General features: G+C 40.6%; 1 protein-coding gene across 11 annotated transcripts in view; it reads left to right on the top strand.

Annotated features, from left to right (window-relative positions):
* Nucleotides 1-27,794, top strand: part of TAF3 (TATA-box binding protein associated factor 3) — a 117,264-nt gene that overhangs the window by 52,627 nt on the left and 36,843 nt on the right. The window contains exons 1-2 of one of the 11 annotated variants that reach the window (XM_082310822.1): nucleotides 18,577-19,018; nucleotides 19,283-22,662. The exons of 5 other annotated variants lie outside the window; for them this stretch is intronic. In XM_082310822.1, coding sequence (XP_082166948.1) covers nucleotides 22,410-22,662 — 253 coding nt within the window. In that variant the 5' untranslated portion in view covers nucleotides 18,577-19,018; nucleotides 19,283-22,409. Of the gene's footprint in view, nucleotides 1-4,879; nucleotides 4,975-18,576; nucleotides 19,019-19,282; nucleotides 22,663-22,687; nucleotides 22,708-27,794 lie in introns of those variants that run through there. 5 more of the 11 variants (XM_082310827.1, XM_082310820.1, XM_082310823.1 and 2 more) reach the window with 5 other exon arrangements.

The following is a 27,794-nucleotide window of genomic DNA, read 5'->3' as shown; positions in this document are numbered from 1 at the left end:
TGGCTTTGCTTGGAAGATGAATGTGAATTTGAAACGGACCCTGTCAAAGTAATTGGGCTTTGCAGCTTACTCCTATTAGCCAAATCTTTGCTTCAAGCTCCTCTGTTCTGTCTTTTAAGCATGCAGTAGCAACGTTTAAGAAAAAAAAAAGTTTGCAGCCATGGTGCATATGCGGTGAGACATTTTCATGATTTATGTACTGTTTCTAAACATGGGCCAAGCCTTCCCTTCTGACCCTCCCCAAAAAGAAGAAAAAAAGGAAACAAGCACCCAAAAACCTCAATACAAGCGGAGAGAAGCAAAACGAGCAAAACCTCAGACAAGTTTTGGTTAGAGTTTTATTTTTCCCCCCCCCACGCCGATGTTGCTGTTAATTTATAGGTGGAGCAGCCTGTGGCTGCGGGGAGATGTGCCGAGCTCCCGGCCGGGTTCCCGGCCCGGGACGGGGATGCTGTAGGTCACGGCTGCGACTCGCGGTGTCTGGCTGCAGGTCCCCGGGCACAGCAGAGACCGGTGCCGGCTCGATCACGCTTTCAGCTTGCGTGGAAGAGGAAACTGGTTGTTTAAAACAGGCTACCACATTTTCGTCATGCCTTCTTTTTCTGCCAAAGTTGTACAGATGCAGGGAGTGAGAATATCCTCCTGCCACCTTTCCGGAGGCATTTTTATCCCCCCACTTCACTGTAAATTGGAAAAGCAATAAAACAAGGGAAGGGACAGTGTAAGGATCAGCTGAACTATAGCAGTCACTTCCTGAGGGTGCTTAACCTTGCATATATGATTTTCTTTTTGTCTAACTGTTGCATGTGCATCTGCAGACAACGTGCTGTTAGAAAAATTAGAAATGGGAATTAAATATCACGCTACAGGATAGTACGGTAAAGCTGGGGGTTTCTCATGTAACTTTGCAGAAACATTCTGCTTTCCACTGATCTTTTTTTCAGCATTTAGAGATGTAAGATTTGCAGTCCTTTTTCTGGCATATTTTTAAATCCTGGTATGCTTCTTGCACTCTGCTTTCCCGTTCAGATTTCTGTATTTCTAAATGCTATGTGTATGGACAAGGGTTCATAAATATATATGTTCCTGGACGGTTTCAGTTCATGCATGCGTACATTAATATATATCCCTTGATGGAGTTTCAGTTCTGCTGCAGACGCGCTGGATTTCTCCCTCTTTATCAGTGGCACCATTAGTAGAGATAGAAATGGAAACTTTTTCAACTAAAACCAGCTGGGATATCATTGATCAAGATACAGTCTAACCCAGGAAAATGGGGTGTAAGTAGTAATTGGAGCTGTAATACAGTTGAAATGATGTTTTTCTTGCTGTTTGTTTTTAGGCTATTTCATGACCTATTCATTCATTCATTCTCTCTCTTTTTCTCTTAAAAATATAAATTTCTCAAAGCTAAAGATAAAGAGGGTTTCAGGGCTGCTTAAACAACAGATGGAAAGGCTATCATTTTGTTCTTTCAGAAAATATTTAATAATACATTAGAAGTTTGTAGAAGGGGAAATATGACTCTCTAAGGAATTTTCAAGTTAGTGACATCTTTTCCCTTTAATGTGTTATACTTAACATTGCTGTTTAATAGCATGGAATATGGAGACTTCATAGGTTCATGTTGTTTTGTTGTTGTTTTTTTTTTTTTTTTTTTAAAAAAAAACCCAAACCTTCCCAAGGCACTGGATTTACATTTTAAAAAGAAAACACATTACAAAGACCCTGCCGTTAACTGTACAGAAATGAGCATTTGATGATGAGTTTCAAAGGAAACAGATTAGTGGTTAGCAAGTACTGTGGCATTTGGCACGTGTGCAGACTCAAGCAATAAGTCAAAAAGACCCAGATAAAATATTCTCAGGGAACTGGCTTTGTTGCATCTGTTTTGATGACAAAGATCTAATTTTGAATTATTTTGACAAATTAGAAATGCAGTTTACACCAGCAAGTATTTTTCCCTTAAACGTAGAGTGCCAGGCAGACAAAACGACTTGCCTTGACTATCTTCTTTTCAATACTTAGTCTCCATAACTAAGTTCTGGAGTCAGCTCCGGAAACTAATTTACTTTCCTTTCTAAAATGCATTTTAAAGACAAAACCTAAACTGTATTAAATATTTACATGTCATCAGTCACCGTAATTACCATAATGTTTATATTCCGTTTGCAGAGAGTGAGGGAGGTGGTCATGCAACATCAAGAGGCAGTTGATATTTAGGAGACAACTTCTATCGTAGCACGATCACTGTGAGCATACTTTGAGGCAAGGAAATACTTTTTCCAATCAAATGCGTTTTATTAGAAGATTCCATCATCGATCCTGCCTTGCAGTCTTCCTTTCTCAGTTGGCTGCCTGGACGTTATTAATTTTCACTACAGGTTAGCCCAGATATGGCTCAGATTTTCCCAGTTTCTTCCCTCTGTAGTTCTTTCCATTCTCTCCCTCATCCCAAGTACTTTCTTCCCAGCATATGCCCATCATTTTTATACTCTTTCTTTTTAGGAAGGTGATATTAAAACAGTATTATAGCAGCCTCCAGTACACGTGGAGTCCGTATGTATTGATTACATGGGATTAGTGATTGTAGCTATGTATACACAGAAAAATAGTTGTTGTACATCTTTGGCCAGTTGACCTCGCTGCTGATCAGTCTCCCTTTGGATTTCTAGTATTAAAAGCTCCGTAACAAATTCAGAAAATTGCTTTTTTATTAATCAGTATTCTGGAAACAGAGGAAAAGTTCTCGCCTTTCTTACTCAATTTTTCAAAGATCCTCTGCAGTTCCTCCTGTATCACACACCAAAGCCACATCCATTCCTAGAGCAGTGTTTAGGTTCTGTGTATCGTGGTAGTACATTACCCCAGCTATTTGGATGGGGTATGGAGCACCAAATTTTAGCTTGTGTAGTTCATGATATAGCAGACTTAATGTTGTTGTATAGAAAAGCTGTTTTCTTTTAAATGAAGAAAAATCATAGCAATCCAAAAAGTGTTTCTGTCCATTAGAAGTTTGACAGTAACACCTTGGGTGTGAACAGCTAGAAGAAATTTTAACAGGTTTGAGTCATTATTTGTTAAAGCTGCACTATAATCTTTATTTCTAAATACACATGTGCACACACATATGCATCACAGTTGTGCTGCAGCTTTTAGCTTCACCCCCCAAAAATGCAGTCATCTCAGATCAGGCCAGGGAAACTGTTATGCAGGTACTTTGTATGTGCTCGTTTTGAGACATAAATCACTCACGCAGTGTCTTGTTTGTATGCTGAGGGAATCCCAGAGCATCTGGAAAGTCACACCTGCATAAGGCTACGTGGAGATACAGTAGAGCCATCTCCTGTGAAAGGTAACAGGTAGATGATTCACAGCCCTTTGCCTCAACTTTGTCCTCCCGCACGATGACACGAAGAACTTTGTCCTTATACACCCTAGTGTTGTGAAAATTGCAATAATAAATTTAACATCCGAGCAGAGTAAGAAAGCTTGTTTATTTTTGCCGTATTTGCAGTCCCCTCACTCCTACATAGATGCATCGAACTCCATGGTGGTTATCTTAAAAGGATGAAAACCAGGTTGGAAATCCCGTTAGGATTCCACACAAGGGTTTCTGAGCACTTCAGATCTGCAAAAAAATTGAATATTTCATCCCATCCCTTAAGATTGGGGAGGCAGCACCGCTCCTTGCGGTACAGAGACACGTGTACCATGCGTTGCTGTTTCTTCCACCTAGCCTGGCTGCGAAGTAGTAAGAGTTTTTTGGCCATAGGACACTCAGAGCCATGAGACCAGATAATTGGCATTTAAAAGCATTGCCAGGATCATGTAAAATTGTGGTTTATTTTCTTATAATTCAGGAGAGTTGTTTATTTAATTTTTTTCACGGTGGCAATTATAATAAACGCGCTAGTGTTTCAAAAAGCATAATAATGCATTGTTTTTATGGGGAGACAGAGCTCCAGAGGAAATGATGGTTTGATTTTGTGCATATTTTCTGCAGTAAACATTTTTGGCATTCCTCTTTTTTTTTCCTTGTTTTTCCTAATACTTTATTTTTCCTGCTTTGTTTAATGCAGCATAACCTTCTCTAAATTTAGTGGGAAGTGTAAACGTATGTAATGCTTTTTCTGTGGTTAGAAAATACATGTAGCATTAAGTTATTAAAGCTTGACTTTAAACTATGTCTTGGGCTAATGATTTTACAGTATAATTGCTTTAGTTAATTTGAAGGCAGGTATACATACAGCTTATTCCATTTTGGCACTATAAAGTTTGCCATTGGTATTATACCTCATTTTTTATATGATTTACATAATTTGTGAAACAGATTTAATATTTTGTGTGTGAGCTAATTAGTTTCTGGTTTAGAGCCTTCATTGTATGTTCATTGGGTTTTGAACACCTTTTACAGTAGCACAGAAGGTCATTGTTGGATCTAAATTCTTTGTAGAGCAATCAATCCCATTTTAATAAAATAAGTTGCGTAATTTTTAATGTAATTAAATTGGGTTACACGGAATTGTTTTCAGCTGTAAATTTGCTGAATTGGAAGAAATACAGTAGTGATGTGTTAATTACTGCGCTGTGCTCTTGTTATGGTGTAGTTAGAGATTACTGGACTTTGGATGAGCGCAATTTTATATGCACCTCTGAGGAGCTCTTCAAGGGTGTCTGACTTCTTCTAGTAGAGGGGGAAAAAAAGGAGGAACATTTCTAGTAGAATTAAAAAAAAAATTCTGCATAACTTTCAGAAGATTCAATGTTTATGTCGCTAACATTTATTAGTAATTGCCAGTTGACAGCAATACCAGCGCCGACCAAGCACTGAGCTCTTCAGCAGGTGGTGGCTGAAGTAAAAATGCCCCTTTTCCAGTTCCAGGGCCACGCCAGAGAAACGGAGCCCCTCCGTGCACAATAAGCATCTCACAGTCACGTCACACGCCAGCCCAAAAAACTTCTTTTCCTCTGGTATGTGATTCCTACATGAGGGCGCATGCTGGCTGTTTTCCTCTCCAAGGAATTGTTTTCTTGGCTGCCGCCATCCAGTGTTGAACAGTACTGTGCAGCTTTAACGGCTCCCGGCTTATTAGGAGTCTAAACAGTCTCCTGTATCCTTTGTGTCAAAATGAGTGAAAGCTTTGGAAATCATTTTGGGATTCATTGAGCAGGAAAAGGAGTTGCTCGAAAGAGTCAGACCCTGCAGAAAGGCTAACTTTGCAAGTTAAAAATGGACAGTAGCAATTCCTTTCCCAAAGTTTTTTGCATCCGTTCCTTGTGCTAACTCGGTCTCTTAATTTACTCAGATTATTTCTGTACGCAAATTATTTCTAAGGTGGATTTTACCTTTCCGTTGCTACCTCTCTTTTTACCTGTGTAGCTCGCACATGCGTGCTCATGTTTTTTTTTCTTGGTAAAATAGTTGCACTTGGTACAGAGATAAATTAAAGTTAATGAGACAGAACCAGAACACGGTGCAGGTATTTCCCTCTGTTTGTGTGCTGTTAGGAACTGGTTCTGGGATTAAAAAAAAAAATAATAAAATTTCGATCAGCCACAATGCAAGTCCGTATCTCGTGGGACAGCTGCTCTAAGTTGTACTCCGTGTGTAACGCTGGATCTGCTAAACGCATTTTGTGTTAGAAGCAAATACTAACAGTCGCCTTCGTGCTCTTTGCTAACGTGCATCTGATTTCATTTAACAGCGCACACGAACAGTCTCTTACGCAGACAGTGCCATAGAGGTTTTTTGATTATTTCTAAGAACCTTGAACAAAGGCTGTGTTTTTCTGACGTGTTTACATGTATACGTAGCTATAAAAAAAAATAAAAAGAAAAGCTGACTTTTTATTGCTGTATTTGCAGCCATTCTTGCTCAGCATAGAGTTATTAGACCTTTGCAATACAATTACACCAGTGGAAGCCTTTAAGGCATTTATTTCTGAGTGGGAATACTGTTTCTCCTACTTTAAACAATTAGATGAAGTGTAATCTCACTTTCTTCCTGTGGAATGCCACACTTTTATTGCTATCATTTATCAGTTGCGAGATGTAAATAAGACGTAAGCTTAGGAGCCCGGCTCAAATAAAACCAGATTGTATTGATTCTTGTGTGGTACAGAATGAAACGGAAAATCATCTGACATCCACTCGGTGTTCATCGAAGCAATTTTTAAAGAATAAAGGCTGAATACGTACAATATAAATTCCTTATCTTGTTTACTTGATATACCTGTGCAGTTCAAAAGTCAGAAACCTGATAAAAATTGCAGCTAATTGTGTGAGATAGTGCCTATTATTTTCATTATAGGTTTAAAACGTGTGATGTTGTGCGTTGGTCTAAAAGCAGCTTCAAAGTATGCAGAAACTTTGGAGATGTGCTGACAATTTATTGATGGCTGCCTAAAGACAGGGAGAGAGGAAAAAAAAAACAACCCAAAACTTTCACATCACTGACAGCAAATGAAAGGGAGTGAAAAACTGAGGTTTTGTCCATGCAGCAAGTTAATGATTTTCTTTTTTTTTTTAAAAAAAAAAACTTTCCCCATCCCCCTGCACTGCCAGGGAGACAAGACGGCTGCTGATTTCTTAAAGCCTTAAAGTTAGCTGACCTCCTAGCTGAACCCGACTTTAATGTAAACATTTTCTTGAGATGGTTCGTAGCAGGGCCAGCAAATCTGGAGAATATTAGTGGCGCTGTGTTTGCGGGAAGCAGGAATCCCTTGGTAATTCCTGGGAGCTCTTTTCCAGGCCAAGGCAGCCTGAGACACAGTTGTGTTTTCAGTTTTGCAGGGTTCGTTGGTAATGCCCTGTGTATCTTTTTAAAATGTAATTAGTAAAACACATAATTAGTTTTTGCTTTGAAGTCGAGGTTTTTTTTTTACTCGCTCTCGCTCCGTTAAAACTCTTTATCTTCCCCCACCGTAGGTAAATAATATGATAGCATAATATTCGTGTTGCTTTAGTCATCGACGTTTTGGCATTGGTATACGAATGTAAACAGCAGAGAGAAATTAAGAGCAGGGCTTCCTCCAGATCGCCTCTCTTTGCAAGAATATTAAGTTCCTTTAATGCTCCACACTTAAGTGAAATGCATGGCTGCTGACTTGACCCCGATATTTTAAAGAAAAGTTTTATGCTTGTTTGGGTGTTTGGTGGCACTTGCAGGATCTTCTTGTGTGCCCATTCTGTACAGCGTGCATTGATTACCACGGCTGCATGGTGCCTGATCACATCAAGTATTTTGCAAGTAGCAACTTGGGGTTGAATTTCTAAATTCTCCTTACCTGCGTGCTCTTTTTTCAAGATATTTTGTGTTTATCATAAGCTTGAGCAGCTGTTGAAATGGCATGCTGACATGAGATGTAATACTTAGCACTTACTTCTCGCTTTTCAGCTTCGAAGTGCTTTTCACACATTAATTGATCTCCCCAGTATCCCAGTCTGCCCAGTACTTGCTGCAGTACAGCAGCGTGCCTGGAGTGGGTGCACTGGTGAACAGGAGTCCGACAGACATCAGTCGCTTGTGCTTATTACGCCCTGGCCCATGCTCTGTGTTGTATTACACTAACTGTAAAAATCTTAATTTTACTTGCACAAAAAAGCACGTTTACCCAGAAGAAACCTGTGCCTGTTATGGGCAGTTGATTGCTGTCACTGCATGTTAATCCGTACTCCAAAATTTGGGCTCAAGCTGTTGGCCCATTAGGTGAAAAAACTTGATAGAACAGACAGATTGATGGAAAGAAACTGTGTGTATAGTTGATTTTTTTTCTTCTGTGCAAAAAAATACAGGAAAATTCCTTTTTCGATTCAGAAGGAAACCTTACAGTTCTTCTATGAAAGAGTGTCTGAAATCCAGTGTTCACTTTCAGCACAGGGCCACAGAGATGGAAAACTCCCTTTAGATTTTTCATTTAAATTATTGAGCAAACTTGCAGAAAGGAGTGGGAGGGAAGCCCAAGACTGATGTATTCCCCTTATATTTTTCTTTTTTAAATTCAGTTTCAGCACGATGTACCATTGCCGTCTTGATCAAAACTCCCATGAACAGCACAAAACCGGTGCTTTTGCAGAGTTAGAGCAGAACCCAGGCAGGACGTTACCAACATTTGCTGGTTTTCCGAGATGAGTTGCATCAATTAATCGTTCTTCTCTTGCCCCTCTACCCCAGCTCCCTCTGGTCCTCGAGCCTGCCACGCGTTTTCTGGAGCAAGGATTCTCTTCGTTTACCTTTTTTGTAGTTTGTAGGGTGCTTTGAAGGCACTGGTCGCTGGTTGGAGCATGTGCGACTTTCTGAAATATAAATAATAATGTAAAGGGTCTATGTTATTACATAATAATTTGATTGACGTTTCTTAAAGGATTTTTTTTTTTCAGGTTTTCATCGCAGATATGTTTAATTGGTGTTAAATTTGGCTGTTGTATATGTTCGTTGTCATGGCTTGTTTAATGCCTCGTGTTTGCAGTTGTCCTAGTTTTACCATCTTGAAAGATGGTTTCTATTTAGTTCCCTTAATGTTTGCCACAGTTTGTTTTAAAACCCACAAATTTAGCTGAAGTGTTTGTTTTTTTACTTAAGAATGTTAACTTTAGAAATAAAATATTTCCTGTTTATCAGCAAAAGTGTTTCTTCCCACTTGCTGGCATGATTTCGAAGATGGGTTTTTTATTTCCTTCTCTTACGCCGCCTTTCTTTCTTGTGCTAAACATAATAAACCCTGAGCAATGATAAAGCTTATTTAACCCAAATATACCTGCCTCACCTCAAATAAATACAAAATAAATTGGGCAAAAGAAAGAGATAATATTTTTGAATCAGTACACAAACATTGCTCTCTGTAAGATATTCATTGTACTGCAATAAATGGGGAAAATATATTGAATTTATGCACACATGATTGACTTTTCATACAGTGAACCCAGGTTAAACATCTTGAATATGGAATATGAATAGAGCTAACATTTTCATATGAAGCAATAATGAAAATGAACAGAGCTCCATTTCGACTGATAGCAAAGAACATTTGATACTCCAAGGCATAAAATGTGTTTAGTACTTGGGTTTTGTTAAGCCTGACAGAAGCCAGGAAATGGGACGGTACAACCGCCGCATAAAGGCTGCTTCTGTACCCGATGACAGGCTCGAGGATGTAACGGGGTAAAAACAATAACGCCACCCGCCCGCTCTCCATCCCCTACAGTAAGAGGAGAAGGTATTCATGGCTGCCTGTCGTCAATGGGTTCGCGTCTGAAAATACCAGTCGTTGGGACGTGGGTTTTGTTCCCCGGGCCGAGCCTGGCGCCAGGCTGCAGGGAGAGGGGTGGGAGGGAAGAGCAAAACTCCTTTTCGTGGAATTTACAGGGTGGACAATGCATGTGGGTTTTGGGGTTTTTTCCCTTGTTTTGTTCTGTAATAGCCCTGGATGAAACGGGTTTGAGGCCAGGTAACGGGAAGGATATCCCGGTGTTTTCCTCTTCTAGTGAGGTGCACGGCTTGCAAACCAGCTGCAGTTTAAGCGTACCGGCATTACTTGCTCTGGGTTCCTAACCGCGGCGGTCCTTCCTTCTCCCCCCGTGGCAGCATCTTCTGTTCGCCCTGCTCCAACAGAGGATAACGAGCCTGTATTTTCAGGATTTTTTCCCTGCCATGATTTCAATCCCTGATGAGCTTTACTTGTTGAGTCTGTGCATCTTACCGTTTGACAGGTAGAAAAATCAGAAGTCAAAATGTGCAGGTAACACAAAAACCCCCCGAAACTTTCTTTATGTTCCCTTCCCTGCCCTCCCACCCCTTTCACTTCTAGCAGAAGCTCAAGTTGCTTTTCTCTTGCAGCCCTATGAATGCACTTGTTTCCTTAGTCGTAACCCTATAAATGCTCTTGTTTAACATGGGCTCTGTTTGAAGAGTTGACCTCTTATTTGTTTTTAGTGTTTTAAATGAAAAGTTTAAAGGTACCTAAAAAGCAACATAAAGAAAAACTTGGCCCAGCAGTCAAGGTTTGATGTCTGAGTCTTTCCAGCTCCTGCATACATGCAAGGAAACTTTCCTGAAGAGTCAGACAAGGGAGAAATTCATCTGATCAGCAAATACACAGCTCATACAGCTCTGAAGGAAAGCTTGGCTTCCACTCAATTAAAATAGGCTCTTAATTGATCCTGTGCTAACCCAGAATGGGAGCTTTTTGCTTTCTTTCAGAGAGATGGAGACAAAAATAAACTAACAAGGACACCTGTCAGCTTCCAAGCTCTGGGTGTTTTCAGATGTGTCTGCTGAAAGGACGTTGCGATGCTTACGGTTTAATCATCACAATGATGATTTACATTAGCAGCTTAAATATATAGAACTTCCTAGTGATACCGTTAACTAAATCTGTACTTAAATTACTTAGGACTGACCTGAAATACCTTGGTATTGTGTATTTTAAATACAAATGCCATATCAGCATCCAGGAGAGTTAAAGAGCCACTGGAGGGCTTGCTACTTCTGCGCTAGCTTAAAGGTGATGCGTTTTACTGATCTTCAGCATCAGCTTCAGCCAGTGTAAGTTGAAGGTCTTGGACCGCTTATCTTTGCGGTGACGGTTTTCTGTATTGTGGATCCTGTTATGCATTAAAAAATGCGTTTTTAACAGGTTTCTCTGCACATCTTGCAAGTTTATTGTTGTGAGTGAAGAGTCTTAACTCAAGAAATCTTTGAATTTGTGTCAAGCTTTTGGCCGATCCAGCACGCAATCATCTTGTATCATTTAATCTCCGTTTGTTCATCTGTGAAATGGATGTGTTGTGTCCCTTAAGAAATGCACTTAATACACCCGTATATCCTGCAAACAAATAGGATATTATGTATAGAGAACTTGCTGATGGGTGGTAGGACAATGGTATATGCTGAATTTTCCAGACACAGCGGGTGTAGAAAGGACAATACAGTTGTGTTTTTTCAGTATGGTGTGAGAATAAAACTTTTTAGTCCACCAAGGAAGATACTGTACCTCATTTAGAAAGTCCTTTGAAAGCCCGCACAGACTGTTGGGGCTACATTTTCCAAACCAAAAAATTAAGTGAGACAAAATGGCAAAGGGCGAAGGCCACCAAAGATTTTTGTCTTCCCATCCTTAAAATTATCGCTGTTGTCTGCAGCTGTGAAACTGGTTGGTTGTCTTGCCCGACTGGAGCCCTGAGCTCTCCTGGTGCAGCATCAGCCTTGCTGTGCCAGTTCCTCATCTCAGGAGGAAGATGAAGAACAGTTTTGCAATTAGTGCAGCGGACTGGGATTCAGAAGATCGGGGTCAGGCTTGCTTTGTGACCTTAGATAGGTCACTTCCTCCATAAATCAGTATTATTACAGTAATATTTCCTTTCCTTCATCTGAGGTATGTCTTCTGTATTTGATTTGTAAACTGTTCTGACTGAGGGCTTTTCAGGTTAAGTCTGGACAGCATCTACCACAATGGAGTTCTGTTGTTAGCTGGGGTCTCCAAGATGCTTCTTTAATAAAAACAATCATAAATTCAAAGCTACTATTATGTTGCATCATTCTTTTAAACATCGAGACATATGAGGTTATACTTGTTAAGCTCAAAAAAGTCAGGAAATACCAGTGGTGAGGTTGGACACAGAATCTTAACGTATCATCGCACAAGTGTGTTACAGTCACAACTTATTTCTTACGCGCACGATACCGTTAATATTTGACTTATCAGAACTTTGCAAACAGGAGAGGATGCAGCATGATGTTGTGCACTCAGAGCAGTGCTTCATTTGGCAAATCCGGATCTGCAAAACTACAATATAGTAGTTTTGTTTGGTATTTACATCCAGGCACCTAATACCTAATTTAGTCATTGGTGTATAGTTTTGTAGGTACTCGTCATTGTGTATGTATGAGATTCTTTTCTGCTTTAATTTTATTCACTTGTAATATTATACTTTACGTTGAATATTTCAGAATCCAGAGGAGCATTTTAGAAGAACAGCAAAATTTTAATCAGTGTATGGCATGTGAATGAACCTACTGCTGAAGCCCAGTAGAAGCGATCTGTGTACGCCCGGTTCGTCCAGTGCTTCCCAGTTTAAAGCCGACTGTGCCTTTGCAGCCCAGCCTGTGTGCACAGGAAATCCCTGCTCGCTGCTGAGCAGACCTAGGGAAAGAAAACAACGGGAGCGAGATGCCTTTGCCAGGGCAAGTCATTCGGCCCGCTCTGGTTTTCCAAGTATTCCCCAGACGTGCTGCTGTAGAAGAATGGGCAGATCAGATTGGTTTTTCTGTTCTGGCAAGACACACGCAACCAGCAGATCATCAGTTGGGCCCATCTGCACTGTCAAAGATATATAACTCAACTCAAAGCACTTCTAGTCTTTCGAGAGTTAGCAGGCGTCCCTGTCACTGTCTCAGGATAGTTTTATGTGAAATTTGTTGGATATTTAAAAGCAAAAAATATATATAAGATTCGTTTTGGCTGCACACTAGCAGATTGGCCTGTTCTGTACGTGACCAGAGTTGTGCCTTGCATCAAAGCTTGCATGGACGGGGAAGGGGGTTTGCTACGGTAGGAAAGTCCGTGAGTAGAAAACTGAGGTCCAGAAAACGCTGTCCTACATCGTTTCTGCAGAGTCCAGTTTTGTTTGCTTTTGCTTGATAAGGAGTGAGGCAAAGATCTAAAAGCCCTGACTTATTTAAGTAGGAAACCTCGTTTGTACTTGTGGAAGTAGGGCCAATTAATTCACATATATGCCTGGTACAACACAGCTTCTGGGAGGATGGTGTCCCTCTGTTTCATATTGCTTTGACAGCCATGTAAATTCTCGCTTTCATTATTTTACACTTTATTGAATTTACATGAGTGGATTCAATGATACCATACCTAGTTTTCACCAAAAAACTCCAAAGCACCATTAAGAGAGGTTGCTCAAGTGGTTTCCACCTCTGCTCTGTCACCCCTGGGGCAGCAGAACTGCAGTTCCTTTTGGTTTTGTTCTACTTTCGCATGATTTGAGCAGGAGTGAGTAATATGGCCTAACTTTTTTTTTTTTAAAGGTTATGACAGGCCAGACCTGATAAATTTTAGCATGATAGGGAAAGCTATAACCTGCTGAAAATGGGGGTTATAATTAAAATGTGTAGGCACCCTGAATTATAGCTGTTGCGAGTGTTCCAGCTATAGTAATAATTGAAGACCTTTTAATAATTTTATATGTTCTTTTCTGGCATGGCCTTGAGCTTAGGCAGGACTTCAGTTTCAAGATAATTTTCTTGTCCTCAAAAGTTAAATTGCTTTCTTTAATATAAAGCATACAATAAGGAGTGCAGCTGAAAAGCTGCATGCCTACTGAACCTGCTCTTTCAGCATGAGGCTCCACTTGTTAGGAGCAGATCCAGAGGAACAAACACTCTTTTATTATTAGATGATAAATCCCTGATGCCGTATCACTGTTTTGGCTTTCAACCTTATTGAGCTTTCAAGAGAAATGCCTCTGTTTATAACATGAACTGCCCAGTAGCATCCAAATATCTGTCACTGTACTATGGACTTGAATTTTTATTCAGTAAACCGTGTAGTGTGCTGTGGTGTTAATAGCATGTGTGATACTATAGGACTAGGATCTGGTTTATATCCTGATGAAAAGCTGTAGAATGAGATGTGGGGTTTACCATTTTTATGACAGAATTTCGATTGCGAGTTAGAATTTCTAATAAGTTTTAATTAAAGGAGTTGGCAAATTAAGGTAGGTTCTTCTGAGTGCCTAGGAAATATAAAATACTGTTTCTGCTGAAAGTTATTGGGACTGTTATTCCTAGATTACTGAAGCGCTGTTGAGAATATGGCCCTGAGTTCAACAATATCTGTGCTGTAGGCAAAAACCTATGTGCTTTAGAAAGTATTAATTACTACCACGTATAAATATGTAAATAAATAGTAATACCTCTAGCATCTGACTTTGTTAAATGCAGAAAGTCTGTTGGAATGGAAAAGCAATTTGCATTTCTGCATGCATGCACATACGCGTGTTTGGCAAATTATGCTTCCATGTTTGAGTTTTAAGTCACTGTTCTCAAGTAGGTTCTGCAGTCTCTAAAATTGGGGAAACTGAGGCAAGGCTCTGAATTTATTTTGCAGGCAAATTAGTTGAGAGGCATCTGGGGCAAAGCAAAGATAAAAGTTGAAATTCACTGGCTGCCGGATCAGCGTCTTAGGTGCAGCCTTGCCTGTGAAATTTGCTTCCAAATCTTTTCCTTTGAGATACCCAGCACGTCGCTCCAGCAGGAACCTTTGCTTTTGACACAGCAGTGGGGTATTATGCCAAGAAACATTTTAATAATATTGATATCTTAGCCCACAGTACAATATTTGCTTAATATTTGGTAAGGTCTCAGCTGTAACAACCAGCTAGCAAAAATTTTCTTCTGATGGGAGCTTTCTAACCGAGTCCTAGCACGTAGTCAAGATCTGGTATTTTATAATGCCAAGAAATGTCGTTAAAAGGCTTTATAAGCTATCGGGCTTTAAACAGTGTTTTCTGCTGCAGAGTATCAAATTGATAGTCAACCATAATTTGGTTTTTAAGTTTGTCTGTTGAATGAGTACCAATTTGTATAGATAATATATTGTGTGTTAAAGTGTGTGCTCCACTTTTGTACATTCCCGTCCATTAAGAAGATGAGACCTCGGATAACTAGGAGTTTCAGATAATGTGGAATCAAATACGTTAGCAAGTCGTACTGTAACAAATCAGCACAATGACTATTTTATGTTTGAAGTGGAGATTGTGTTTTGAGTGCCTGTAAATGCCTTGTTAGAAAAAATCAATTCTGAGCATCCCCTTTCTCCACGTTTTGATTCATTTTACCTCGAATGTATTTTGACACTGAAAGTTTCAGTCCGCTCACATGCAGGGTTTAACTCTCTTGGCTTTTTTAAGCTTAGTCCAGATTTACACTAAGGTGGCTGAGAACAGCGTATGCTTTTGAAGGGCACGTTAACCAGTGCTTAATTACTGTATATGACTGGTAAAGCAGTGTAAGAAAAGCATGCACAGAGGACATCTGAAGAAGAAATTAAACTTAAACCACATGATGCTTTTCAATTGTTTCCTCAAGACATCTCCCTAGACCTCAAACTCCTCATATTTTTGGACGTCTCCAGTTTTTTGGCAGACTTGCACCGTGTAGAACAGTAACGCCATAGCATCCTGCCCAGTAGGATTGAGAGAGCTTGTTTCGTTTGGGGCAGGCAAATGAATAAATAAGGCTTTCTGGTACACTCAGAGAGCTCAGAGCACTCAGGGAAAAATATCAATAATCCCCGTTTGATAGAGGGTGGGAGTAAGGCGCAGAGTTGTGTCTCGTCAAGCACCGCCGAGCTGGTCACTGGCAGAGTGGGGCCTTCAAATCTGCTTGAAATAAGAAAGTCGATGAGAGAAAGAGATACGGGAGGGCTATTCAAGGCTGCCAGTTTGGAGGAAGAGGTTTATAGAGAGATGTAACGTGTTCCTTAGTTTGATTTACTTATTTTTCCTCGCTAAGGAGAGAGTCTGCTATATTCCACGTTAGATAGTCTTTGCCCTGGGTGCAATAAGCTTTGCATTTTCTGAAGGGATATATTGGTAGTATTGTGAAAATGTGACTGTGACCTATTTAGAAGGGTTAGAGTGGGGTACAAATCTCTGCGCTAGGAAGAAGTATCATTTTCCAGCTGGGCAGAAAATCGCATTTCTTCTGTAATAGAACACAAGAGCTCATTGAACACCGGAGTGGAGTGGCTGAGCCGTCGGCGCTCCGCTGGGGTAATGAAGTCTCCGCTTAAATATTCCATCAGATAGCAGAAATCCTGGGAGTCCGAAGAACAGAATTACTGGCTTAGGCAGATGACCAAAAGTTCTTTTTCTCAGGAGAGACTGCTTGGCTGCAGCAGAGGATTGTTTTTAGAGGAGCTGCAAGATGCTTTCTGTACGTATTCTCCTTGCTAGTTGTCAAGGGCTGAAAATAAAGAGGGAAGTATTATACATAAGCATAACCCTGGACTGCCAAGATGACGACATTCAGAGATTCATGCACATTTAAGCGAGCCTGTCTTAGAAACGGGAACTTTTGAATCAAAGGCTTCTGTTTCTCAGAAAATCGACCATTTGACCTAAATGCACAGAAGCTGGGGAGGGGGACTACCCTAAATTATTAGGGGTGGGACAGTCCAATATTTGTGTTGATAATGTTGCAGCCAGGATAGAACAGTTTGTAGGAAGAGGTAATATCTCTTCTTAGACCTCCTGTTGTGGTCAGGAAAAAAGCAAAACAAAAAACTTTCAAGCATGCAAGGTCCTGGCGAATAGCTTGTGCATCTAAAACTACATCTGTTTTTTCCATCTGTACTTACTAGGCTAATAGGAGATCGCTTCCCCTTACGAGCCTAGACTTTGCTGCCTTTCTTCAAGAAATACGTAAAGATGATGGACTTTTAGAATTTATTTTAAGATTTAAAGACGCTTCACAAATTCATACTGTAATAAAAATATTAACGTGCAAGACTGAATTTGGGCGATGTCACATCGTTAGGTTTGTGCAGGTGCTCTGAAGTGCATCACAGTTATTAAATTTCATTGTGCGAGGCGGGCAAATCTTATCTTGGCCTCATGCTAGCGTCACAGCAGTGAACTTGTTGAATTCCCCTAAGTTATGGAAATATCTAGTGTACAACCTAAACTCTGTATTACAAGTTTTGACACAACTCTGTTTCAACCAATGGGGAACATATATTATTTTCTATCCTTCAAAGCTGCTTTTCTGTAGAGATAGCATTGGCAAGGATGGCTTCGAAGATAGGCGCTCACTCAGCGGAGGAACATTTCTGTATTACTCACAAAGATAAGGTGGTATTAAGAACTTCCTTGGAGTTCTTACCGAAAATCAATTCTATCTTTTATAGTTCTCCAGAGATAATTCATCCTTCTCCCCATCCTAATCCGCACTGCGGGGGGCGGAGGCAGGGAGGAGGCTGCGGTACAAAAAGTGGATGTTACAATCTCACAGTCCTTTTGTGATTTATTTTAAAATTAAAAACTATACCTTTCCTGAATGGGGCGTCAGCCACAAAGTGATGGTCATTCCCAAATTGGTCATAGCCCGGTGACCAAAGTAGCTCATGAATTGCAAGGAATTAAACTACTCTCTCTGCCAGAAGAAACTACTTCTGTTTTTTTTCAGCGGCAGGAGGAGCTTGCCTCTCCTAAGGAGAGATGCAGATCATACTGAAGATGAACAAACACCAACAATTCCTTTTTTTTAAGACATATTCCCTAACCCAAGGAGTAAGAGATGGACTCTTTCTCCTTCCGACTGTATAAAAAATATGACTAGCCAGATTACACCTTCTCTTAAGCAAAAGGTAAACTGGTAAGTTCTGTGTTAGATATCCAAACTCATCCTATACTTCTAATTTTCAGCTCTGCCACCAGTATTTTGTGTGACAGTGGCCATACATAAATAGTTTGTCCTTTCTGAGCCCCGTTTGGTTTTTTCCCTCTGTAAGATGAGACCACTGATTTTGTTTGTCTGTGCAAATTCTTTGCCATTTGTGGATGAAGAGCCTGTAAAAATAGGTGGCTGTGGTATGAGCAGGTTGTCCTGAAATATCTGGTCTTGGTCACAGAAAATTCCCAAAACAGTGGCTTGGCAAAAATATTATTCCTGAGCAAGAATGAATTTAGACTTTTATTCTGAATCGAGTATCTTGTGCCTCTAAATACCTGCTATTCTTGAGCAGTCATAGAGCTTATTAATCTTACTGCTTATGATGAATGGCATTTTTTGCCACTCTGTCATTCAGCATGTCTGGTGTATGTCAAGGGTAACGGTCTCTTGCGGTGGTGTAGCGTATTGAAAATGGAAATAATGTATTTGCAGTTTCTCAGGTGTCCTGACTAAAATTGTTACCTGTCTTTTCTCCTCCCAGTTCCTTATACTTTTGAGCATAACTGACTATTTTTTTTCTTTTCTAATTTGCAGAAGGCATAGATGCAAGTCTTGACAACACCTTTCTTACTCAGAGAGTTAAGAAGGTGTCCTTGTTCTTGCTCACAAATTTTATGGATAGATTTCTTCCTCCCCGTAAGGCACCTAGGTTTTTTTAAACAGCTTTCTGTGCAGATAGCTGAGTAAATCTTAGATTTTTGTAGGAAACCTTTAATAGCCAGAGCACAAGATATTTATCCCGCGGTAGCAGATGTATCTTGGAGACCCATAAAGAATTTATGGCAAAAGGAAGCTAGTAGATATTGTATTAAAATTTCTAATGCTTTATTTTTCTTGTTACTTCATCCCACAGTTCTGGAGGTCATTTTGGTTGAACTTAATGAGTTCCTGCATGTACACAGAGTACACCAACGTTTTGTGTTTGTTTCTCTAGCCCAGAAATGGTGGAGGAGCCGGGGAGAAGCTCAGAAATAAAACAAGAATTTGATGTCTGCCGGCGTCTTATCAAGCACTTGAAACAAACTCAAAATATTTGTGGATCTGAAATTCTTTGTTAAAGGCTCAGTAGCTCCCTGCAAAAGAAGTGGTGGCAGGTCCTTTTTGTACGTTTCAGTGATATTTCATCTTTGAGAGAGATTTCTAGACATTATCTGAAGTTCTGCTACTGTCTGTCTTTCAGCTCAGAGCAGTGACAGTTCTTGGTGGGAGGGAGAGAGGAAAGGATTTTCCTTCTCCCACTTTACTAGGGGATAACAGGGTGTAAGGAGCAGGAAACAAAGCAAAATTTAGAAGGTAAATGGAGGAGTGATCTCTGCTGAGTCAAAGATGCCATTCAGGAAAAATAAATGAATCTCCTGCCACAGCTGGAAAAAGAATCCTCTGTCCTACTGCAAAGAAAGAGATCTGAATAAGCCTTCTCCTGAACTTTCTCCATCTGCAGCAGGAGGCTGAATGGGTACACAAGCGCCCGTATCTACCCTTAAGAGAAGATGAAGGAATTCCCATCTCACCTGAAAGGGCTCATAGGTCTACTAAAGTACAAAAAGCAAGGTTAGCAACAGAAATCATGTATGTATACTGTGATATACTGACCTTGAACGTTGTGTTTTCATCATGTGCCCTTCTTTTAAGTCGGAGGACCGATACTCCCATGTCTGCCGTAGACTGCTACGTGCTGGCTGGAAAGTTTATCTGCTGTAGCTGTGGGATACTGCCAAGAGGAGCAGACATGCTTTCCTCTCTGGCTGGTTGTTTCTCCCTCTTTCCTTCGAGTTGGTTAAACAAGTTGATTATGCTAAAACTTGTTTTTTTCAGGGAGGAGGGAGAGGAGAATTTGGCTTTTCCTTCAGCTCACGGAACTGATCTGCCCTGTGGCTGCAGGGCCACTGGATGCCGTGGGACGAATCTCAGAGCATGGCTGTGCTTGAAGCAAGGGTAACGTGCAACCACGCTCTAAGGTTGTCTACATTAGATGGTGTCGGTACCCCATGTCCCAGGCTGCTGATCATTGCAAGCAACTTCATCCTCTTGAGCATTATATGAGAAACCAGAAAAACCCAAGAGACTGAAAGCTAATTCGTCTTGGCCATAATGTGCTAGACGGATACATTCTCATGGTTTGGCATGGTGACACTAAATTCACCATTTTAAGCAAGACAATCTATAACTTGGTAACCAAACTGGGATTCTTCAGCTATTCCTGGTTTCTACTATAACATATGAATAACAAATCAGGATCTGCCAAAGTTACATATCTAAAAGTTCGATATCTACATCCCTTCTGAAAGTAATGAATGCTTCATGAGAATATGAGGTGTAATTACTTTTTAATAACTGCTGAGATACGTCACATCTGAACAGCTTCTTATCTAAGAATATCCTCAGGCATTTTTTATTTTTCTGGACGTGCATAAGGAGCAAAGCCACAGTATTTGCCATGACACGTGTGAGATGGAAGAACTCAAGAGTGAAGAGAGTCTCCCTAAATGAGTGTTCGAGGACCAAAGCTTGCAGGATTTAGCATCATGGGATGGAGAAACCAAACTACCAAGCAATTGCTCCCCATTCACATTCTGTCTTGTTCCACAGTCGCTTTGGCCATGTGTCCACATTGTTATTTATCCCATCTTCCTCATTTTGCCCCTGGAATGCTTATTTAGTGTAACCCCTCTTTCTCTCCTCTCCCTCTTCTCAGTACTTCCTACGGTCCAGTGTTTCATGGGCTTCATGGATGTTTTATCCTTTACCCTTTGCTTCAGTCTTGCCTTTGGCCACCAGTCTCCTTCAGGAAAATATCCCAAGTGACACGAAAAGCAAATGTGTTCTTCCCTCTTCTAGTTTTTATCTTTCTGCTAAATGCTAGCAAAAGAGAAAGCTTAGAGTGAGGGACAGGGAAAGGCAGAAAAACTGTAATCCAGAAAAACTAATATTGTCTGGGTTTTGGAAGGGGCAGGCAATGAAGACCAAACTAAAGGAGGAAAATACAAGGATGAGAGAAAACACAGAATCAGAACAAAAAGAAGAAACAAAGAAATGCGAAACAAAATCTTCAGTGTTGTTTATGTTCGTGATTTATTCATGCAGCAGTGTGGGTGAAGGCAGCGCTTTACAAACATAATTCAGGTCCCTGCCCCGTGAATTTACAATTTGAATTGGGAGGTGGGAGAAATTAATGCAGAAAACCTCCCACATTTCAATTTATTTCTCTGTAACGCATCCCAGAGCGTATTTCATTTTGGGGAGAGGAGGTGACGACAGATTGTTGTTGCTAATAGGATTTGGGTCAAACTGCTGCTTACTATTTGGCACGTAACTAGATTAATAGGGGGGGGTGTTCTTAAAAATTACATGCCACGGCAAGAAGATAATCCCCTCCCTGCCGAATTTCAAGTCCCGTTCATCAGCAAAGGTGTTCGGCTGTGCGTACTCTGCAACAATTAAAACCCAAGCTTCCCTACCACTGGCTTTAATCCTAGCTTGGAAGGAGCTCCCTCGCCACGGCTGAGCGCGCTTCGTTCCGCCTGAATCCCGAGAACACCAACAGTTCGTGCTCACTCCCACAGATAAATCTCCCCTCCACCCCCAAAACTCATGAAGACGGAGGTGGTAAAGGTCTGAGTTTATGGAAGTCATATGGAAGTTTTACCTGTGTTAGCCAAGAGCTCAAAGACAGTCAAGCAACCTAGGTTAAAAATTGCCAAACTGCCCCTCCAGATGCTAGCAAGGGCTGGTTATATCCACCTACCAGAATGGCATTTATAATTACGGGGAAACTATGTCTAGAAAACAGCTTATACGAGGTATTACATGAGATCTGCTGGAGCTGGAAGGTTGATGGGCTTTTAAGAATAAAGGCTGCAAATTTTGTTTGACGGTGGTGGTTTCAAGAACACGGCTTTAGAAAGTGTGGCAACAAGAAGGTCAAATGAATAGTTACAGGTTAATTTTGCATCGGCTATAAATGCTTTTGCTGCGTCTGATAGCTAAGGGAAGTTTTGTATCTCAAGGTGAAGTTTTTAGTTTGTGGCTTCTTCGGGGGTCTTTGTAGAGCATCAGCTGGCGTCCTTGGGAATTTCAGTTCCCGCTCGGCAGGGAGTCACCTGGTGATGTACCCATCTCAGGTCCATGAAATAGGAAGATTACATGGGAATCCGACAGCTCTAAAATGAAGGATTTTTTTTTTTTTTAATGTCTGAGTGGAAAGTTAATGTTACGTAAAACTGCCTACTGAAGCCAATTCCTTTGCTAAATTTGTTTTCATAGGGTTTTTTCACTTCTCCCGTGTGTCCAAGAAAAATATTACTTAGCTAAAAGACATTAATTCAGTTTAAATCAGGGTATCAAGCCCTCTGAGTCTAGTGCTGATGTGTGTGCACAAGTTTCTTGTTTAAATTAAGTCTGCTGGTTACTGGCTCTTTGTTTGTTTCTCCGCTGTCCCTGCTTTCCCTATATTCCGGATGCTTATCTCATAAACTGCTAGAAACCTAACGGCCGAGTACCATTTTTTAAATAATTCAGATGGAAAAGCAATATCCTGCAAAATTTCTGTAATCAAGTATGTATACAATCCAGCTGGTGCGGAAACGTGAGCAAAATAGATCCTTAACTTCTAGTTAAGCCTAATTAGGGTTGTTTTTTTTTAAAAAAAAGCAGTGTTCGATACAAAACCACTTCTCATTTTCCTTTGCAATCAGCACATCATTTTTGTTTTGTTGAAGGACACAAGTTGCATCCCTTAGATATACAGCTTGGGCAAAGCTTTGCAAAACAATTAGTGCATCTTTCACATGGTCTAAACTTGATTGAATAATTACTCAAATAATGGTCAGTAATGGAATACATAGGGTTATCTCATGGCTAATCCTCAGGTAATGGAGTTGGTGTATCTCTGATTTTTCTCTTAGCCGTTCCCAGTGAACAGGAGACTGAGACAAAAGTGATTATGGGAAGTAGAGGGAGTCACTGGAGGCCAGCAAGGGAAAGGAGGCCTTATCTTAAGCAATTAATCAAGAAAACTCCTATTGTGGGACAATTATTCAAAGCTAATTCTAAAATAGCTTTAGAGCCTGAGGTCCTGGAGGTTTTTGTGTGTGTTTTTTGGTTTTGTTTTTGTTTTGTTTTAAGAATTTTGCCAAGGTCGTCGGGAGCACTGGGGCAGACCTCGCATCAAAACGAAGGCTGCTGCGTACTTCAGAGTGAGTTGAGCGTAAAGTGCAGCATCACGCAACGTTGGCTTTGAGGTGGTTGTCAGAGCCATAATTTTTTATTTAAAAAGCAGGTTGGAATGTTTCTAAAAAGAGACAGTATATTGAAAGTTGCCTGATGTTTCCACAAAAATGTCCTCTGTTACTTTGCATCCATTGCAAGCAATACTGAGAGGAGCATATCACAAATCATTTCACCTCTGTGCCCCGCTCTCCGAGCGTACATACAGGACTCTGATGTCTCTGAACCTCTCTTCTATTCTTTTTCTCTGGTTTTTTTGCACTACTTTTTGCTTAGCTTAGTTGTCCTACAAAGGCTTGCAGCAACTGCAGAAGCGTAGGATTGTTTCGTGGCTGTGGCTTTGCAAAAGACCAGTCGTCCCCCAAAAAAGCTCTTGTACGGTGAGAGCATCTAACAGCCCCCCTTGCTCTGTTTTTAGCCTCTGAGCTCCCTTGGAAGAGAGATTTATTTGAAGATGTTGCTGTGATCCATGAGGTCCTACGGAAAGAAGCGATAGATTTTAGCAGCCGTCCCTGAAAAATTATAAGGTCGCTGAAAAAAAAAGCAGAGGTTTTAAATTGGATGTGGTTTAAATTTTCCTACGGCCTCCTGGATTGAGCTCCTTGCTGGAGTGGGAAGCTGCCCACAGAATTATTGCTCAGCACGGTCACCCCGTGCTCTCGTAGCGCTTTTTTTTCCAGCGGTGCTGACAGCAGCAGTTTGAACCCGCCTTAGCGCGGGGCTGTCCGATCCGGTTGCAGATGGCTGTCAAGTCCCGCCTGGGAAGTGCCGCCGTCTGGATGCATAGGTGATCACGCTGCCCTGATTAGTTTTCTCTCTGCCTATGGGCACCTTTTGCAGGGCAGGGTTACAGGGAGAGCCAGGGACACACATGTGCACCCATACAGACTAAATGCAGAGAGGCTGAAAGACAAAGAGAGTCACTAATTGGATTTGTAGCTGTAAGGAAAAAAACTCTTAAAGTAAACATTTTCCTCTCTTTAAGTCTTTCCTTGGCTTCTTTCTTGAGGACAGCTTGAAAGTATCTGTTTCGGGGGTGAACCCTTCCCAGCAAATTTAATTTTGAGGCTTGTCAAGCTTTATTAAAGCCTTATCATCAGTGATTTCCTTCTCTGCTAGATCAAGAAGATTATATTTGTTATGGGATTCGTATTGTATCTCAGAATTCTTTCCAGCAAATGTGAGTTTTCATGTATGTACCAAGACGCACCACTACCAATTCAGAGTGCTGAAGTCCCGGGGTGTGCGCTGTCAGCACATAGTCGTGAAGTCTTGGGATGCTGTTCAAAGTCGTAAGCTGGGACTGCATTTGTATTTCTGAGTTAGCGACTATTTAAATAAACGCATTGCTCTGGATGGCAAAAGCGTTCCTAATTGCTGCTGGTATCCTTAAAGAAATGAGCTGATATACCCATTTTCAACAGCTGGAATATTTGGGCAACGCTTCTGGGTATGGTGTGCATACATATATTAAAAGAGAGGGTGAACACACGGCTTTTTTTACTTTGAAGACGTAGTAACTCTGCTTGCATTAGTGGAAGTTTCCAGTCAATGTCAGGGCTTTTTTTTTTTTTTTTTTTAATTATTACATTTCAGGGACTTATGTTCATCTGTGCCACTATGGATAGATACCGCAGATCAGGGGTTTGTGTAACAGTGTAGACAGACTTTTCCCATTTTATTCTAGAGCACAGGATCTGGCTGACATTTTTATACACCTGAATTCATACATTGAAAATAAACTTCTCCCTCCCCCAGTCTTTTCTCATTTTTATGTAATATTTTTTTATTGCTGGGAAAATACTTCATTTCCCTTTTGTATCCGATGAAGACAATCAAATGGATGGAAGTGTCTAAATACGTGCTCTGTTGGTTTTTGTTTTTTTTTATAGTGCCCAGAAGTAACCAAAGCACTTTGAAAAATACAGATACGGTTCTTGCCCTGAGCAGCTTATCATTTGGTTTCGAACGTGCCCTTGCAATTGCAAGTAATGCTCAATAGGAAGAGGAGCGGAAAGGCAATTAATGGCCAAATGAGTTGTTGAACTAAAAAGTTATTTGAAGGTGATATAAACATTCACAGCCTTTTTACGATGGCAAAGTTGCATCTTTGTCCTGCATAGCAAGAGTGATGATGGTCTTTAAGTTGTGTTGAGCCAAAGCTTCCTTCTGGGAATGCGTTTTTGCAGAAGCTCCATCACGTGAGCAAGTATATAACAGATTAATACCCAAAATAGCCCAGGTTTACTTTTGAAGGAGTAAAGCAAGTCCCAGGCAGACGCCGGTAATTGTAGGCGATTGCAGACCTGGTCTGGCAGAGGTGCTCTCTCTCCACCTGGGTTTTGTGCCACACCTAGCACAGCGGTGTCCCTGTTTATCCTCTGAACGTTGAGATGAGCTCATCGTTCAATAGGAGACCACTGTCTTCCTATTCCCATTTTTTCCGTGCTGCCACTTATACGTCAGACATCTTCCCTGCGCTGATCAGTATTGCCACCGTCTCCCTTCCCATCTCTTCTACCTTTGCCACAAAACCAATAACGAGTCGGGTCACTAATGATAGCTGGGCTGAAGGGCATGTTAGCTATTTATAGCAGCAATATAAATAGAAATATGCTTATTAATACAATCTAAAACACCTCATCATGCCATCACGTCTGTCTCCTACTTGCTGTGTCTGAGACTCCTGAGGACAAGAAATGCGACTCTTAAATTCTAGCACCTGCGCCCTAAACCACAGTTCTGCTGTCATGGGTGCGTTACACAGAAAGCAAAGCTTTTAGGGTTTAAATTTTGAATTTTTGGGAAGAAAGGGTGAGGTCTGAAGTAATACAGTAAAAGGAATATGTGATGTCCATGGGACAATTATGCCTTATCATTTCTGGGGTTCTTTAGCTCTGTTGCAAAATAAGATGTTAAATATTATCGCCGTATTTTCTCACTGCCGAATCTAAATACCTGAATGCATATGTAGGTTGCAAATCTGTGAAGGACTCAAACAAATTCTGCAATGCCTGGTAAAAATTACTGGTATGGCAGAAGTACAGGTAGTACAAGGTAATAAATACCTAGTTTGTTCCTCTGCTGGGAGGTATACATAGTTGCTTCCTAGAATATTTGTAAAAGTCCGGGTTTTTTTAGCACAGGATTTTATTGAAGGTAGAACAGTATATTTTCTTATACAAGACCGTAATATATAAAAGGAAAAGCACTGTAAAATCCTTCCAAATGTTTATATAAAGTTCAGTGGTTTTGTTTTTAGTAATATTTGTGAGACTTGAAAAGCTGGTTTGGAAAGCTCAGCCAGGAAGATTAGATACAGAGGTGCAAAGTGAAAAGACTGACCGTCTGCTTTCTTTTTGTCAAGAAAAATACGTATAAACCCCTCGTATTACATTTGAGAATTGTTAGATACAGATAATACGACGTGGATTTTGAGTCTTTAGATCATAAATGCGATCCTTGCAAGGAGAGTAGCACCGAACGTTAGTCGTAACAGAAATTCTCATCCGGAAATACTTCCAGGAAGATTATTAAAATACTACAGGTACTGACATCGGCTACAAAGATCTACTTGTGCGTATTTCTTTAAAGGGGGGGAAAAAACACCTTAATACACAGTATTACCATAGCTAGGCCCTATTATACTATTGTAATCATAGCTGAAGCAAGAACGGTGATTAACGATGGCAATTTATTGTATCTGACGAGGGGAGAAAATAGGAGATGTTGTCGTTATCATAAATCATATCATAAATAACCAAAGAGAAGCACTCAGAAAGCTTGTGTGGTGTCAGCAGCAAGCCCTTTCAGGCACGTTAGCCCAGGATGTAGCCATAGAAACCCCAAAGTCATATTGTTATCTTAGTCTTGCTGCAGTTATGTGATACAACAGTATTAACATATAGATTAGGCCATTTATAATACTAGGTGTCATTTCAGGTTGGCTTGCTTATATAGCATTTTAGTTTTTTATTGTGCCGAATGTTAGGGAAACGCTGCATTTTTACAGGTCAGTATAGAGCCATTTATAACGTATCGGCTTCACACCTCTGTCAGTCTTGCTAATGTACTCTGTTATTGATTGGATGTACTCTATGAATTGTCATTGCCTAATTACCTTGTCTTTGCTAATAATTTCATTTTTTAGAAGTCAAAATGTTCCTTTAAAGAGAAAACCTCTACCCCTGCATGTGTACTTCGGGGTGAGTTCCCGATTCTGTTAAGGATCATACAACCCAGAGGGAGTAAAAAGTAAAACAAAAAGCATGCAGATTAATCCAAATTTTGTCACGGAGGTTTTCTGTCCCTGGCTGTGTGTTTTGATCAAACGGCGGTGGTTTTCGCATCACACTCAGTTCTGCGAATTTCAAGGGAGAGACTCAATCACAGGTAATTCAGAGCAGCACCAAAGTGACTGAACCAAGGCTGCCCTGCTGATAGGGAACTGGCTGGTTCTCACGCATCTTCTCGCTCAGTCACTGCCTAAAGATGCTTCTGTGGTTGATTTTACTCTCCATCCAAAGTCGGCATAACAGCTCCAGACACATTAGCATAGCATTGCCATGCACATGCATTCATTCGTGTATGTATGTGTGATCTACAAAAACTGTTGAGCCACTGTTAAAAAGTCAAAGCAAAAATAAAGCCTCCCTCTTTGTATTTAGACAGAAACATGGTTTTGCTTGCTATATGCAGCGCAAATGCAGGACTGATATTTTGTCAGGTCAGAGAGAGATTGTGAGTGTAGCTGATAACAATCTGCCAACGCTGTTTTTCTCTCTTCAGCAGGAAGCTGGGTGTGTCATTTTAAGAACCCTGGGTAGTTTGGCTTCATAAACATTGCATATTCTAAAAAGTATTATAATGAGGACCGCCACTAGTAAGTATTTGAAAGTGTTATTCTCATTGCATCCAGTATCCTAAAGCAGCCCTGAAGCCAAAGTTGCACATTATACCCTAAAGCCAAGATCTGGTGTCCGAAGAGCGATGCTCCGCACCTCTCTCCTTTCCCACACCCTTAGGCTTGCATGATCCTGAGGTGGGCTTTTTACTTTGCCAACTGGACAGAAAAATACTTTATCCTTTTTTTTTTTTTCCT

The sequence above is a fragment of the Platalea leucorodia genome, assembly GCF_965183815.1.
Source record: "Platalea leucorodia genome assembly, chromosome: 4".
Classification (NCBI taxonomy): Eukaryota; Metazoa; Chordata; class Aves; order Pelecaniformes; family Threskiornithidae; genus Platalea; species Platalea leucorodia.
The sequence above is the reverse complement of the archived record's forward strand: the minus strand, read 5'-3'. Positions and strand labels throughout refer to the sequence as shown.